Source organism: Chenopodium album, chromosome 4 (assembly GCF_948465745.1).
Source record: "Chenopodium album chromosome 4, dcCheAlbu1.1, whole genome shotgun sequence".
Lineage (NCBI taxonomy): Eukaryota > Viridiplantae > Streptophyta > Magnoliopsida > Caryophyllales > Amaranthaceae > Chenopodium > Chenopodium album.
The window spans coordinates 4,985,361-4,999,884 of NC_137837.1; the positions used below are offsets into that span (position 1 = coordinate 4,985,361).

Below are 14,524 nucleotides of genomic sequence, written 5' to 3' on the forward strand. Positions count from 1 at the left end.
TATAATTAGTAAATATATACATAATCAAACACTAGATATTTATTACGTGCATGTACATAAGTACACAAGTACATTACTACACATTCCATTATTAGAAAGTTAGTTGATAGTGATTAAATAATTGGTGAGAGATGAATTGGCCAAATTTTAGGGATAAAATATGAGTTATTTATGCTTTTGAGTGTCGTATATGTAAAGTAATTAGTACAAATAATTGCAACTTGTTTTGTGTAAGATTTGTAACAAGTAGCTTTATCCTTGCCTAATTAGTTGAGGCAAGCTAAATGATAACATTCACTTTTTACAAGTAGATGGAAGAAACTTGTAAGTTCATTATGTTGATTTGGTGATAGTTTGAGATCACGATACTTTCTTTTCAATTTGGTTAGGATTTTAAGGGTGCTATAGACTATGTTAGGCTACATACATGTACTTCTAACTATAAGGGTGTGTGCATTGTACCATTGATGACTTGATGTAAGGGACTTTCCATAGGAAGTATGAATAAGTTTTGTTCAAATTATCCTGTTCTCGGTGAGCTCCGGTGCTGTGAGTCTTGGGATCCGTAAAGATTTACCGTCCAATTAAGGACCTGCATGCACAGTCAACATAAATTAGCTAATCCGGGGGATTATCCGGGGATAACTGCTCCAATGCTAAAGTTAACAATTTGATGAGAAGAATAAGAAAGGAGATAAGAGATTGTTTTAAGAGAAAAAGAGAGAGTTAGAGAGAGAAAAAGATTGTACCTTAACAATGAAAAATGATTGGGTATTCATAGAAGAACAACCAAGCTAGTGCCACCTATGGATATAGGTGGCAAGTTGACCTCGTAGGTAGCAGGTGCCTATGTGGTCGGAAGCAGCTCTCCACGTGGGCACGACAAAGGCTGTTATGGAGAGTAAATTGATATGCATAATAACGGATAATTGTCAACATAACGTATTTTAATTGACTAACCCTAACAGTTTTGGCACTATCCCATACATATCTTAACGAATATCTTCTTTTTAAAAAAAAATATCTAAACGAATAAATACAATGTACATCTATAACTCTTACAAGTGTGAAAAAATAGTAATATCGGTAAACATATGCTTTTACTTTGTCGTAGATATATATTAATAAGTATTTCGAGACGCAATAATAGAACTGTACATGAACTACAAGGGTGTGGCTCGACCAGGATCGATTAATCCAACACAAATGTGTTAACATTGTATAATTTATTGTCATAACAATCTAAATGATATTTGACAATATTTAGGGTCTGTTCTCATTGACTGAACTCAGCTGAACTGAACTGAACTGAATTGAGCTGAACTGAACTGAATATTTTATAAGAGAAGGAAATTAGGAGCTGAACTGAACTGAACTGAACTGAGCTGAATTGAACTGAACTGAACTGAATTTCAACGTAAGAGAACAGTCCCTTAGTATATATGACCTAATTTGATTATCCTTGAATAGTCCGAAAACCAAATTGATTGACTTATCACCTAAAGCCGAACTAAAATCGAATCGACTAGACCCGAACAACTTAAATGTCGCAATAATACTTGTTAGATTAAATCCTTAGATTACATCACCAAAATTTATCTTCATAATTTAAGTTGATTAATCAACGATACATCAATGTTTATCCACAATGTAAGATCACCAAAATCCAAGATTATTATTAACAAATTAAAACCTTTCCAATTACACACATAAATGCTATTATTATCACTAAATTGGAATCTAGATCAAACAAATTTTCCTAATTTTAAACTTTGTAGTTTGTACCACACTACCCCCACCTTCTTCTTCATCTTCTCTCTCTTCCATTCACAAACTGCAACTCTGTCCAACAAGAAAACGGATACTTGTATTACCAAACAAAACTAACAAACAAAATAATCAAACAATAATCCAAGATTCTCCCTTAACTATTCAATTCCTAATTTCAATACTCCAATTTTACTACTCTACTCTTCTTCTCTTTCCTCCCCTTTCCAACTCACTTGTCAGTGATTCCATAGCCCTAATTCAAGCAATCTAAATCCCCCTTTTCTCCCTCAATTTTGCTCTGCAATTTCTTTGATCTAACCCCATTTCAATGGATTCTTACCGGAATCCTCAAAAGGGTCGTCGCCGGGAACAACAATTTCGCCGGAAAACCGCCATTACAACCACTGCAAAACCATCTTCTTCTTCATGGTGTTGTTCTTTCAAAAGCCCACCAAAATCCCCTGAAACCCTTTCGATTTCTTCTTCCAAAACACCCCATAAAATTGTGGGTCCACCCATTTCTGAAACCTTGTCAAAATCCCTTAATTCTTTCCCTAATTCACCTCAGAGCTCCAAATCTGGGTTGGGTATTGTTAGTCGGATCGACCGACGTCGGATTCTATCTCCGGGTCGGGTTTCCCCAATTGATTCGGATATGATTCCTCCTAAACTTAGCAATGTGGGTCAGGAGCAGGAACTGAGTCAGGAACTGGGTTCAACTCGAAAGGTTGATTTGGGGGAGGAGAGAGAAAATGGGGGTGAGGATGAAGGTGGGGTTAGTGAGGAGGAAAGTGTGTTTGATGTGAGGTTGAGTTTGAAGGGGAAATATGGTGGTGGGTGTTTGGTTTTGGAGTTAAATTCTAAGGTTTTGGGGGAAAATAGTTGTTTGTTTGATGGGTTGATTAAGAATTCCAAGAAGAATGGTGGGTTTTGTAGGATTGAGGTTCCTGAGGTTGAGAATTTGGGTGTTTTTAGGGAAACTATTGAGCTTATGTTTGAAGATGATATCACTAAGAAGCTCATTAAGATTGGAGCTTTTCGCGCTATCGATATTCTTGAGGTATACATCATTTTATGTTATTGATCTCTTGAACCTATTTGAATACGAAGTATATGGTTTAATGTTATCTTTGAGTGTTGTTGTCAATTTGTTTTTGATGCTTGTGAAATGACTGTGGGATCACATTCATTGATTAGCTAATTATAAATTGCCTATACTATTTGGAAGGATTTGGCTGTTGATCTCCAATGTTTAGCTTAGCTAATAACACAATTATTATTAGTTGTTTTAAGCTTTTAACTCCTTTTTTTTGTATGTACATACACAGTGTTATATTTTAATGGTAGAGTAAGCATGGGATTGTAATGTGGGCTGTGTTGAACCTTAGTGTGATTAAACTCAGCGGTATATCAAATTGTGCTTTAAATTCCAGCCTAAACAGTCAATGCTCGTATATTGGTTAGTTGAGAACTATCAAATACTAACTTACATTCACAGTTTTGGATGTTTATGGCTTTTATGGCCCTTTATGGTTTTGTCTATAGAAAGTATAGGGATGTGTAGTTTTGAGGTGGGTCAGTCGGTGTCAACTGTCAAGTATAGGATAGAATGGCAATGGATGAACGCCATTAAATATCTTGGTCATTATTAGTTACTGATCAATGAGAGAAAAATGGATTTGTCAATTGATTTAAAGGGGAATTGAGAAGGTGATTATAATTGCTGGCCTTTCTATAAGTCTGGAGGCATATATGTAATTGGGCGCTGTGAGTAATGTACATAGACAGGCTTCACATTTTCCCCTAAGCTTACTGTCTCCTGGCAGTTGTTCATTTAATGCTAGAATGGTGTATAGTGTATAGTGAAATTGGGAACTTACGAATAATATTGATTGAGAAAGTAATATAATGTGTGTTAGTGAGATTTTGTGAAAGTGCTACAAGAACCTTCATAGATTTGTGAACTTAGTATGTTTCCCAGCTTTCACTGAGTTAATTGATATCCTGCTGCTGGTTGTCAATTTGGGTGTAAGCATAACTGTTACTCCGTATAAATTTCTGATGGCCTTCTAAAGGTTGAATAGATGAGAATTTACATTCCTAAAGTCAGAGAATGCCAGAAAACCTGTAATTTTTCATGATGTCTAGGTAAAACTTCGTGAAAGCTCTGCCTGTTCGATACCATCTCTGCAAAGCTGGATATATGTAACTAAATGTGTTGAACTGTTGATGACATATCCTGTCATCTTGGCATTATCTTTGGCGGTTTCAGCGTCCTCACAAAACATTCATATGCAGTAAATTCTTACCTATTGCTTTCATATAGATGTAATTTTCAACGTGGGGGCCTGGAGGGAGGATCATACTTCGGAATTGTTACATGCAAGTGAGGGCTGGTGTGTCACATATTTATTTTATCCATATTTTCATTAGGTTTTTGGTCTGTATACTTGTATAGAGAATTCAGGTATATGTGTTGTCAGATTGCGAGTATATGCTCCATGTAGATACCCTTGAGAAAGTGAGAAACATTCAAATGCTGCGTTTGTAGCTGATTGTATGCCTGGTATTCTATCATAAGAAAGAGGAAATCTCTTTTTAAAATTTTGTATCAGAGTTGAAGATAGTGTTTATACTATAGGAAGGAGGAAAATAAGTCTTTTGGTCGGAATTATAGTTATTATACCATTGTGTTCAATTCAGTATTAGAAATGCCTGTGCACTAAATATCATTACATTTTTAGCAAACATTGACATTTTGCTTGCCCTGATTTATCTTTTCCTGTAGGTATCGGCAAGCATCACGTTCAACAGAGGTATGCACTCCTGCTTAAAGTACCTTGAGGCTGTTCCTTGGACGGAGGAAGAGGAGGAGAAGCTTAGGAGACTCTTCACAAAGTTTAAGTTTGATGATGGAATTAATAATGAGATATTCTCTAGGCTCAACCTCAATGACTGTAATTCTCCTCAGCAGAATTTGGCAAGCCAGATTGTTCGTTCCATCACTACTTGTGAAAATGCCAAAGCAAGAAATGAGCTCAAATCCATGGTTACAGGTCTCCTATCTAGAAGCTCAGTTTATGAAAAAGACTATCTTGACATCAGCAAAGAGGATCTCTACTCCCTCTGTCGGTGTAGCATTTCTTCTTTAATTAGCCTTTTCCAAGAAGCCACTGACACTGCCCCTCTTGAGCAGGCTAGTAGCAAAAAAAGCGTAGAAAAACCCTTAATTGAATCCATATCGTGGCAGGTCGAAAACATCAATTGGTTGTTAGAAATCTTACTCGATCGTCAGATGGCAGAAGATTTCGTTGACTTGTGGGCCTATCAGAAGGATTTACTTGAAATGCATCAAAAAGCGTCACCTATGGTGAGATATGAACTAAGCCGTGTCTCGGCAGTTCTGTTTGTTGCCATGGGGACGAGGAAATTGCAATGCCAGGCTGAATCTAGGTTTGGGCTTCTCAACTCGTGGTTTAGTCCTATGCTTCTGGACTTTGGTTGGTTGCAGAGGTGTAGAAAGGGATTGAATGTGAGGGAATTGGAGGAAGCTATGGGTCAATCCCTACTTACACTTCCTCTGAAGCAGCAGTATGCATTGTTCATGGAATGGTTTAGATGTTTCTCTAAGCATGGAACTGAATGCCCTAATCTTAGCAAAGCTTTCCAGATTTGGTGGCGCAGATCTTTCTTAAGAGGCTCAGAAACTCATGCAATTGAATCGAGATAGCTGTGTCTCAGTCTTTTTTCTTTCCTACTCATTTTTCCCCACTTGTGTATTGTTGCAATATTGTAGGATTGGCTTTGTAGAATATGTAGTTTGTGTGTAGAAAGTTAGAGCAAGGCATAATTAAGGACCCTTGATCTCTGCAGAAATTGATTGTTTTTTTTCTCTACGAATGGATTTTTTTTTTTTTTTTTTTTTTTTTTTTTTTTTTTTTTTTTTTTTTTTTTGACGATGAACATCTGACTGAAAAGAAAAAAACATAACATTTCAAAAGCACTGCATCTTCTTCACTTCTTGTATTACTTCCATTAAATATTAGTTGCAATTTTAGGGTATTATTTGTGAGAAATAAAATGTTCTAAAGTTACAACTAATATTTAACGGAGGTAGGAAAAAAAAAAAAAAAAAAAAAAACGCTTGCAAAAATAGTGATAATGAGTTAGTTCATTAGAAGCTTATACTCCGTACTTAGTATCCGAGAATGGTTGATTCGATATTTCTGAGTTCCGACATATGTAGAGGCTTAGCCTAGTACATGTCTGTCTCTCTTCATGTTTTTGACAGAAGTACAGGTCTCTCCTGTAAAACATGTGATAACATAGTACTACGTACTTAAGTTACTATTGTATCCCGGCATTGCCAACCCAAACTGGGTGCGCGAGGTCCACATCAAGGATGCTCGACTGCATCGCATCAACCATACCATATAATACAAATGAGCATTGTTTTAGCAGAGGCCCCAGTGTTCCTTGCTCCTATTGGAAGCATGTAATTGTCGCAGGGAGAAGATTAAATGAGCCATGAATTGTTTTTGTCACAATTACTTTGTATGTCTTTGTGCTACATGAACTCTACATTTCACCTGAACTATCCGTGTCGAACCCTTTACAGTCTGAACATGAGTATGATATTAAGACACTTTCCTTTTATTTCACAAAATACCCGAGTCAAACACTTGAACACATACTCTTATCGGACATGGGTACTCGAGTCAATGTAACATAGCCTTTAGTTTTTCAACACGACTTTATTTTGAGCAAGTGCAAGAAAATTAATAGTCATATTATGCAAGCTGACTTTTTTGTTGCTTGGCAACCGTTCTGAATGAGTTATCAAATGAAAAGTCACGTCGTCCCAACTAGAGCTGTCAAAAGTTGACCCGACCCGAAATCTCGACTCAAACCCAATTATTAACCGAACCATCTGAACCAGAAAAAATGGTGACCCAAACACGACTTGAAACCAACCTTAAACCCGAGTTGACCCGAGTAAGTGAGACCCAAACATGAACTGAACTGGAGATGATCCGACCCGAATGTAACCCGTAAATTATTTACCTGAACTGAACCCGACTTGAACAGAAATTGACCCAAACCCGTTTCAACCCGTCAAAACCCGAATTTAACCCGACTTGTTACTAACCTGACCTAAATTTCTAAAAAAGCATGCATATTAACTTTCAATTTTGGAATTTTTTGACTTTTTTCGCACGGAAATAAAAATTGCCGAAATATTTACCGTGGTCCCTAATACCCCCGGAAGTCCAATTGGGTGGGTGGAAACATCCAATTTGCCTTTAAACGACCAATTTACTTGTTTACAACTTGCACCGATTTTATTAATTCAAGCCTACCACGAACAGTTATAACAAACATATAATGATCATATATGGTTTCAAACGACATTATATGACCACGAGATGTATTCCCTAGAATTTCAAAACTTTTAGACACCGGGCCCCGAAGACTCCAAATTTCTCAAAAAACGTGGATATTCGCCTTCAATTTTTGAATTTTTTGACTTTTTTCGCCCGTAAATAAAAATTGCCGAAATGTTTACCATGGTCCATAATACCCACTCGGAGTCCAATTGGGTAGGTGGAACCATCCAATTTGCCTTTAAACGAGCAATTTACCGGTTTACAACTTGCATCGTTTTCATTAACTCAAGCCTACCACGAACATTTATGACAACAAATAATGATCATATATGGTTCCAAACAGCATTATATGAACCCGAGATGTATCCCCTTAAATTTCAAGACTTTTCGACACCGGGCCCTGAAACCTCCAAAATTTTTTAAAAAACGTGGATATTAGTCTTCAATTTTGGAATTTTTTGACTTATTTTTGCCCGAAAATAAAAATTGCCGAAATGTTTACCATGGTCCCTAATATCCTCCGGGAATCCAATTGAGTTGGTGGAACCATCCAATTTGCCTTTAAACGGCTAATTTAATTACCGATTTACAACTTGCACGGATTTCATTAAGTCAAGCACTCAAGCCTACTACGAACAATTATGATAACATATAATGATCATATATGGTCCCAAACGACATTATATGACCCCGAGATGTATCCCTTAAAGTATTAATACGTTTCTACACCTGTAGGGAATAATTTCAAGCCTTAAAAATCCCACTAGCTTGAACCCCACTATGATCATACACTAGAGTACGGTGGCGTCCAAAAGGGAAGAAGATAGAGCAAAAGAGTCGCCAACAAGTTTTTAAGGAACTTGTAAACCGTTCACGAGGTGAAGGTTACACCCCTTAACGATCCAAGAGATCGTCAACTCCATAAGGTCATGAACCAAATAAGGGTTCGGGGATGAAGGTACAAATCCAACCTAAAAGAGATTGAACCTGCCCTAATAATAGGCCTCTACTTTATTCTGCTCGTATTCATGTGCGCTTTCTGACTAACATGCAATCAATAGGATTAACCCTAAACCTGTTTAATCTATGTTGGTTGAATTTAATGCACAAATAAACTATTATTGGCGATCACTTGAATTATAATCACAATTAACCCTAACAAGATTATTAATTATCTTATTAAGCGTGGTTGCAAGTACAAATTCCCTTTAAACATTCAATAAAGGTGATCAAGCAAGAAAGAATGAATATAAATAATCAAGCAACACAATAAATAATCAATATCATGAATAATAATTATAATAATAATAATATCATCATAAATAAAATAATTATCATCATAATAATAATAATAATAATAATAATAATAATAATAATAATAATAATAATAATAATAATAATAATAATAATATTCATAATAATCATAAATTATAACAATTATAATCATAATCATGCTCATAATCATGTTCATGTTAATATTAAAGCATAATAGAAATAGCAAGATCCTAGGCATGATACTAACAAGATTAATATCAAATCCTAGCATGATACTAACAATCATAAATATTAGGAAGAACATAGGAAGCATCGTACTTTTAATCATACTTGATATTAAAGTTACCCTAGACATGATACTAGGAATCAAAATAACAATCTAAGCATGATATCTACATCATAATATCAATTAAACCAATTAAAGTACTTACTTGGATGCTTCGTACCTCTTTCTAATAACAAAATACACACGTTAGTAACTTCAAGGAAAAATAATAATCAAAGCAATCAAATTAAATAATTGAAATAGAGATTTGGGACCAAACCCTCAGAAATTAAAACCTTTCACGTCTAGGGCGAAGGCAACTTCGAATATGGCTAGGTGTTTCTAAATCTTGCGAATGCGGAATTTTGTATGAAAAAGCAAAGTTTAGAAAAGAATACTAAAGAATTAATGTTATTGAAAATTGATGAATGAATGAGAGAGTAGATGATGAATGAAGAGAATAAATGAATGGTAATTGATTGAATGATGAAGATAGTTGATGAAGACTTAAGAATAAGGAGAATTGGTGAATGAAAAGGATTGATAAATGGTAATCGGTGATTGCTGATGAATGATAAAGATAGTTGGTGAATGAAGAAGAGAAGTGATGATTCTTGGTGATTGGTTTCTTGAAAACGGAGTTTTTGATACGATATTTATAGAGAAAATTAGCCAAAAAGGATAATTTAACAAAATAGAGTCTGAAGATCGAAAAACCATCTTGGCGCCAGCCCTGGCTAATTAGCGCCAGGCGCCAATGCTGGCGTCTGGCGCCAATCCCGATTCCAGGCGCCAAGGCCTGGGGTTGGACGCCAAATTGGCTTTTAACGCGTTTTCGAAAATCTGATAAATTTACCGTACTGGAAGATAAAATAATATAATTTCAGTCGAAAATGCTATTTGATCTTGATTAAAACTCTGAAGAGTCCTAATTGAATTAAGAATGATAAGACTTTCTAGAATGTTCTAGAAGACTAAAACCATTCCTAATTGCATTAGGAATGATAAATTATATTAGGCCCTCCCCTAGATCATTAGGCCTTACTTCAAACTCAAACCAGACCCAGTTTAGTAAATTGGTCATAACTTCCTCAATATTCATCGGAATTGGGCTTATAATATATCGTTAGAAAGGTCTTTGCAAACCCTATCCAACTACACCATTATTGGACCCATATCATGGACCAACCAAACTGGATTGGCTGTTTTCTTAAAATAAAGTTTTCAAAAACAGGGAGAAGAGAAAAGAAATAAAACTTTCCGCAACACTAGACCTTTCCACACTTTCGTTTCATTCGATTATGATTCGACGTGAAAGGCACTGATCACTGGGTTTGGTTTTGGGGAGACACAAACGGGTGTCTACAACACCGGACTCCGAAACCTTCAAAATTTCTCAAAAAGCGTGGATATTAGCCTTCAATTTTGAAATTTTTTGATTATTTTTTTGCCCAGAAATAAAAATTGCCGAAATGTTTACCATGGTCCCTAATACCCTCTAGGAGTCTAATTGGGTGGGTGGAACCATCCAATTTGCCTTTAAACAACACATTTACCGGTTTACAACTTACACCGATTTCATTAATTCAAGCCTACCACGAACATTAATGAAAACAAATAATGATCATATATGGTTCCATACGACATTATATGACCCCAAGATGTATCCCATAGAATTTCAAGACTTTTCGACACCGAGCTCTGAAACCTCCAAAATTTCTCAAAAATCGTGGATATTAGCCTTCAATTTTGGTATTTTTTTTTACCGTTTTTGCCCGAAAATAAAAATTGCCGAAATGTTTACCGTGATCCCTAATACGCTCCGAGAGTCCAATTGGGTGTGTGGAACCATTCAATTTGCCTTTAAACGACCAATTTACCGGTTTACAAATTGCACCGATTTCATTTACTCAAGCCTACCACGAACAATTATGACAACAAATAATGATCATATATGGTTCCAAACAACATTGTATGACCCTGAGATATATTCGCAAGAATTTCGAGAGTTTTAGACACCGGGTTCCGAAGACTCCAAAATTTCTCAATAAGGTGGATATTTACGTTTAATTTTGGAATTTTTTGACTTTTTTTCGCCCAGAAATAAAAATTGTCTCTAATACTATCCGGGAGTCCAATTGGGTGGGTGGAACCATCCAATTTGCCTTTAAAAGGCCAATTTACCGGTTTTCAACTTGCACCGATATCATTAACTCAAGCCTACCATGAACATTTATGACAACATACAATGATTATATATGATTCCAAACGGCATTATATGACCCCAAGATTTATCTCCTAAAATCTTAAGGACTTTTGACACCGAGCCCTGAAACCTCCAAAATTTCTCAAAAAGCGTGGATAATAGCCTTCAATTTTGGAATTTTTAGACTTATTTTCGCCCGGAAATAAAAATTGCCGAAATGTTTACTATGATCCCTAATAGCGTCCGGGAGTCCCATTGGGTGGGTGGAACCATCCAATTTTCTTTTAAATTTTTAAATGAGCAATTTACCGGTTTACAACTTGCATCGATTTCATTAACTCAAGCCTGCCACGAATATTTATGACAACAAATAATGATCATATATGGTTCTAAATGACATTATATGACCCCGAAATGCATTCCCCAAAATTTTTAAACTTTTCGACACCAGGCCCCGAAACCTCCAAAATTTCTCAAAAAACATGGATATTATACTTCAAATTTGGAATTATTTTTACATTTTTTCGCTTGGAAATAAATAAAAATTGTTGAAATGTTTACCATGATCCCTAATATCCTTCTGGGAGTCCAATTGGGTGGGTGAAACCATCCAATTTTCCCTTTAAACCGTCAATTTACCGATTTACAACTTGCACCGATTTCATTAACTCAAGCCTACCACGAACATTTATGACAACATATAATGATCATATATGGTTCCAAACGGCATTATATGACCCCGAAATGTATTCTCTAAAATCTCAAGACTTTTCGACACCAGCCTCCGAAATCTCCAAAATTTCTCAAAAAGCGTGGATATTAGCATTCAATTTTGGAATTTTTTGACTTTTTTTCACCAGAAATAAAAAATGCCGAAATGTATATCATGGTTCCAAATACTCTCCGAGATTCCAATTGGGTGAGTGGAACCATCCAATTTGCCATTAAACGGTCAATTTACCGGTTTACAACTTGCACCGATTGCATTAACTTAAGCCTACCACGAACATTTATGACAACATATAATGATTATATATGATTTCAAACGGCATTATATGAGCCCGAGATAAATCCCTTAAATTTTCAAGTCTTTTCGACACCGAGCCTCGAAATCTCCAAAAAATTTCAAAAAGAATGGATCTTATTCTTTAGTTTTGGAATATTTTGACTTTTTTTTCGCCTGGAAAATAAAATCTGTCGAAATGTTTACCATGGTCTCTAATACCCTCCGGGAGTCCAATTGGGTGGGTGGAACCATTCTATTTGCCTTTAAAAGGCCAATTTAACGGTTTACAACTTGCAACGATTTCATTGAATCAAGCCTACCACGAACATTTATTACAACATGTAATGATCATATATTGTTCCAAACAGCATTATATGACCCCGAGATGTATCTCCTAAAATTTAAAGACTTTTAGACACCGGGACCTGAAACCTCCCAAATTTCTCAAAAAGTATGGATATTAGCCTTTAATTTTGGATTTTTTTGACTTTTTTCGCTCAAAAATAAAAAATTGCCTAAATGTTTACCATGGTCTCTAATACCCTCCCAGAGTCTAATTGAATGGGTGTAACCATCCAATTTCCCTTTAAACGACCAATTTACCGGTTTACAACTGTCACCTTTTTCATTAAATCAAGTCTACCACGTACATTTATGACAAAATATAATGATCATATATGGTTACAAACGGTCAAACGACATTATATGACCTAGAGATGTATTCCCTAAAATTTCAAGGTTTTTCGACATCTGACCTAGAAACCTCCAAAATTTTTGAAAATGCGTGGATCTAGCCTTCAATTTTGGAATTTTTTTACTTTTATTCGCTCGGAAATAAAATTATCGAAATGTTTACCATGGTCCCTAATACCCTCCGGAAATCCAATTGGGTGGGTGTAACTATCCAATTTGCCTTTAAACGACCAATTTACTGGTTTACAACTTGCACTGATTTCATTAAATCAAGCTTATCACGAACATATATGACAACATATAATGATCATATATGGTTTCAAACGGAATTATATGACCCCGATATATATCCCCTAAAATCTCAAGTCCTTTCGACTCCGGGCCTTGAAACCTACAAAATTTCTCAAAAAGCATGGATATTAGATTCAATTTAGGAATTTTTTGACTTTTTTACGCCCGGAAAAAAATTGGCGAAATGTTTACCATTGTCCCTAGTACCCTCCGGGAGTCCAATTGGCTGGGTTAAACCATCCAATTTGCCTTTAAACGACCAATTTACGGTTTACAACTTACTTGCACCGATTTCATTAACTCAAGACTACATGAACATCTATGACAACATATAATGTTTATATACGGTTCTTAATGGCACTATATGTTCCCCAGATATATTCCCTAAAATCTCAAGACTTTGCGACACCGGGCCACAAAACCTCCAAAATTTCTCAAAATGCGTGGACATTAGCCTTCAATTTTGGAAATTTTTGACTTTTTTTTCGCCCAAAATAAAAATTGCCGAAATGTTTATCATGGTCCCTAATATCCTCCGGAAGTCCAATTGGGTGGGTGGAACCATCCAATTTGGCTTTAAACGACCAATTTACCGGTTTACAACTTGCATCGATTTACCGATTTACAACGGCCAATTTAATTAACTTGCACTGAACCCGACTTGAACCAAAATTGACCCAAATATGTTTTAACCTGTCAAAACCCGAATTTAACCCAACTTGCTACTAACACGACCCCTTCCTAACCCGACGCGAATTTAACCCAACCTGTTACAAACCCGTCTCGAAATTAACCCGACTTATTAATGACCCGACCCAAATTTTACCCTACCTATTACTTACCCGACCCAAAAATTTAACCCAATCTGTTACTAACTCGACTCGAAATTAACACGACTTGTTATTGACACGACTTAAATTTAGACCACTTTATTATTGTTGATCAAAGAGTTTTATCTTGGGAGACCAAGTCGGTCCAGGCCAGCAAAAGAAAGGAACATCATCCTCAAATTTAAGAGTTAAATATAGTATATATTTGTTGTATGGTCAAAGGAGATAATTATCTTCCTAAATTATAGACTATAGTTCCCTAGTTTATTGCCATATACATTATAGTCAAAGGAAATAATTAGCTTGATAAAAATGATAGTTATCTATTTATAGTTAGTTGAACCCGAATATGATTAGACTTGGAAATGACCCGACCTGATTGTAACCTGCAAATTATTGGCTTGAACATAACCCGACTTGAATCCGAGAATGACCCGACTTGGAAATGACCGAACCTGATTATAACCCTCAAATTATTGACTTGAACCGAACCCGACTTGAACCCGAGAATGATCTGACTTGAAAATGACCCGACCTGATTATAACCCGCAAATTATTGACTTGAACCGAACCCGACTCAAACCCGAGAATGACCCAACCTGATTCTAACCCGCAAATTATTGACTTGAACCGAACCCGACTCGAACCCGAGAATTACCCTAACCCGAATTAAACCCGACCTACTGTTCACCCGACCCGAATGTAACCCGTCCCAAACCCGATAAGAAATATGACCCGACTCAAGCATGGCCCAAACCAAACCAAACGCGCATAGGTTATGGAATTAATCCGAATTGACCC

The 14,524-nt window shown here is 36.1% G+C and overlaps 1 protein-coding gene across 1 annotated transcript; it reads left to right on the plus strand.

The window, feature by feature from the left end:
• The first annotated feature begins 1,780 nt into the window (after positions 1-1,780).
• LOC145626420 (BTB/POZ domain-containing protein At2g13690-like) lies at positions 1,781-5,665 on the plus strand. The gene is made up of 2 exons (XM_081678850.1): positions 1,781-2,830; positions 4,559-5,665. The coding sequence occupies exons 1-2, from the start codon at positions 2,099-2,101 to the stop codon at positions 5,498-5,500; spliced, it is 1,674 nt and encodes a 557-aa protein (XP_081534976.1). The 5' UTR covers positions 1,781-2,098; the 3' UTR covers positions 5,501-5,665.
• The last annotated feature ends 8,859 nt before the right edge of the window (positions 5,666-14,524 follow it).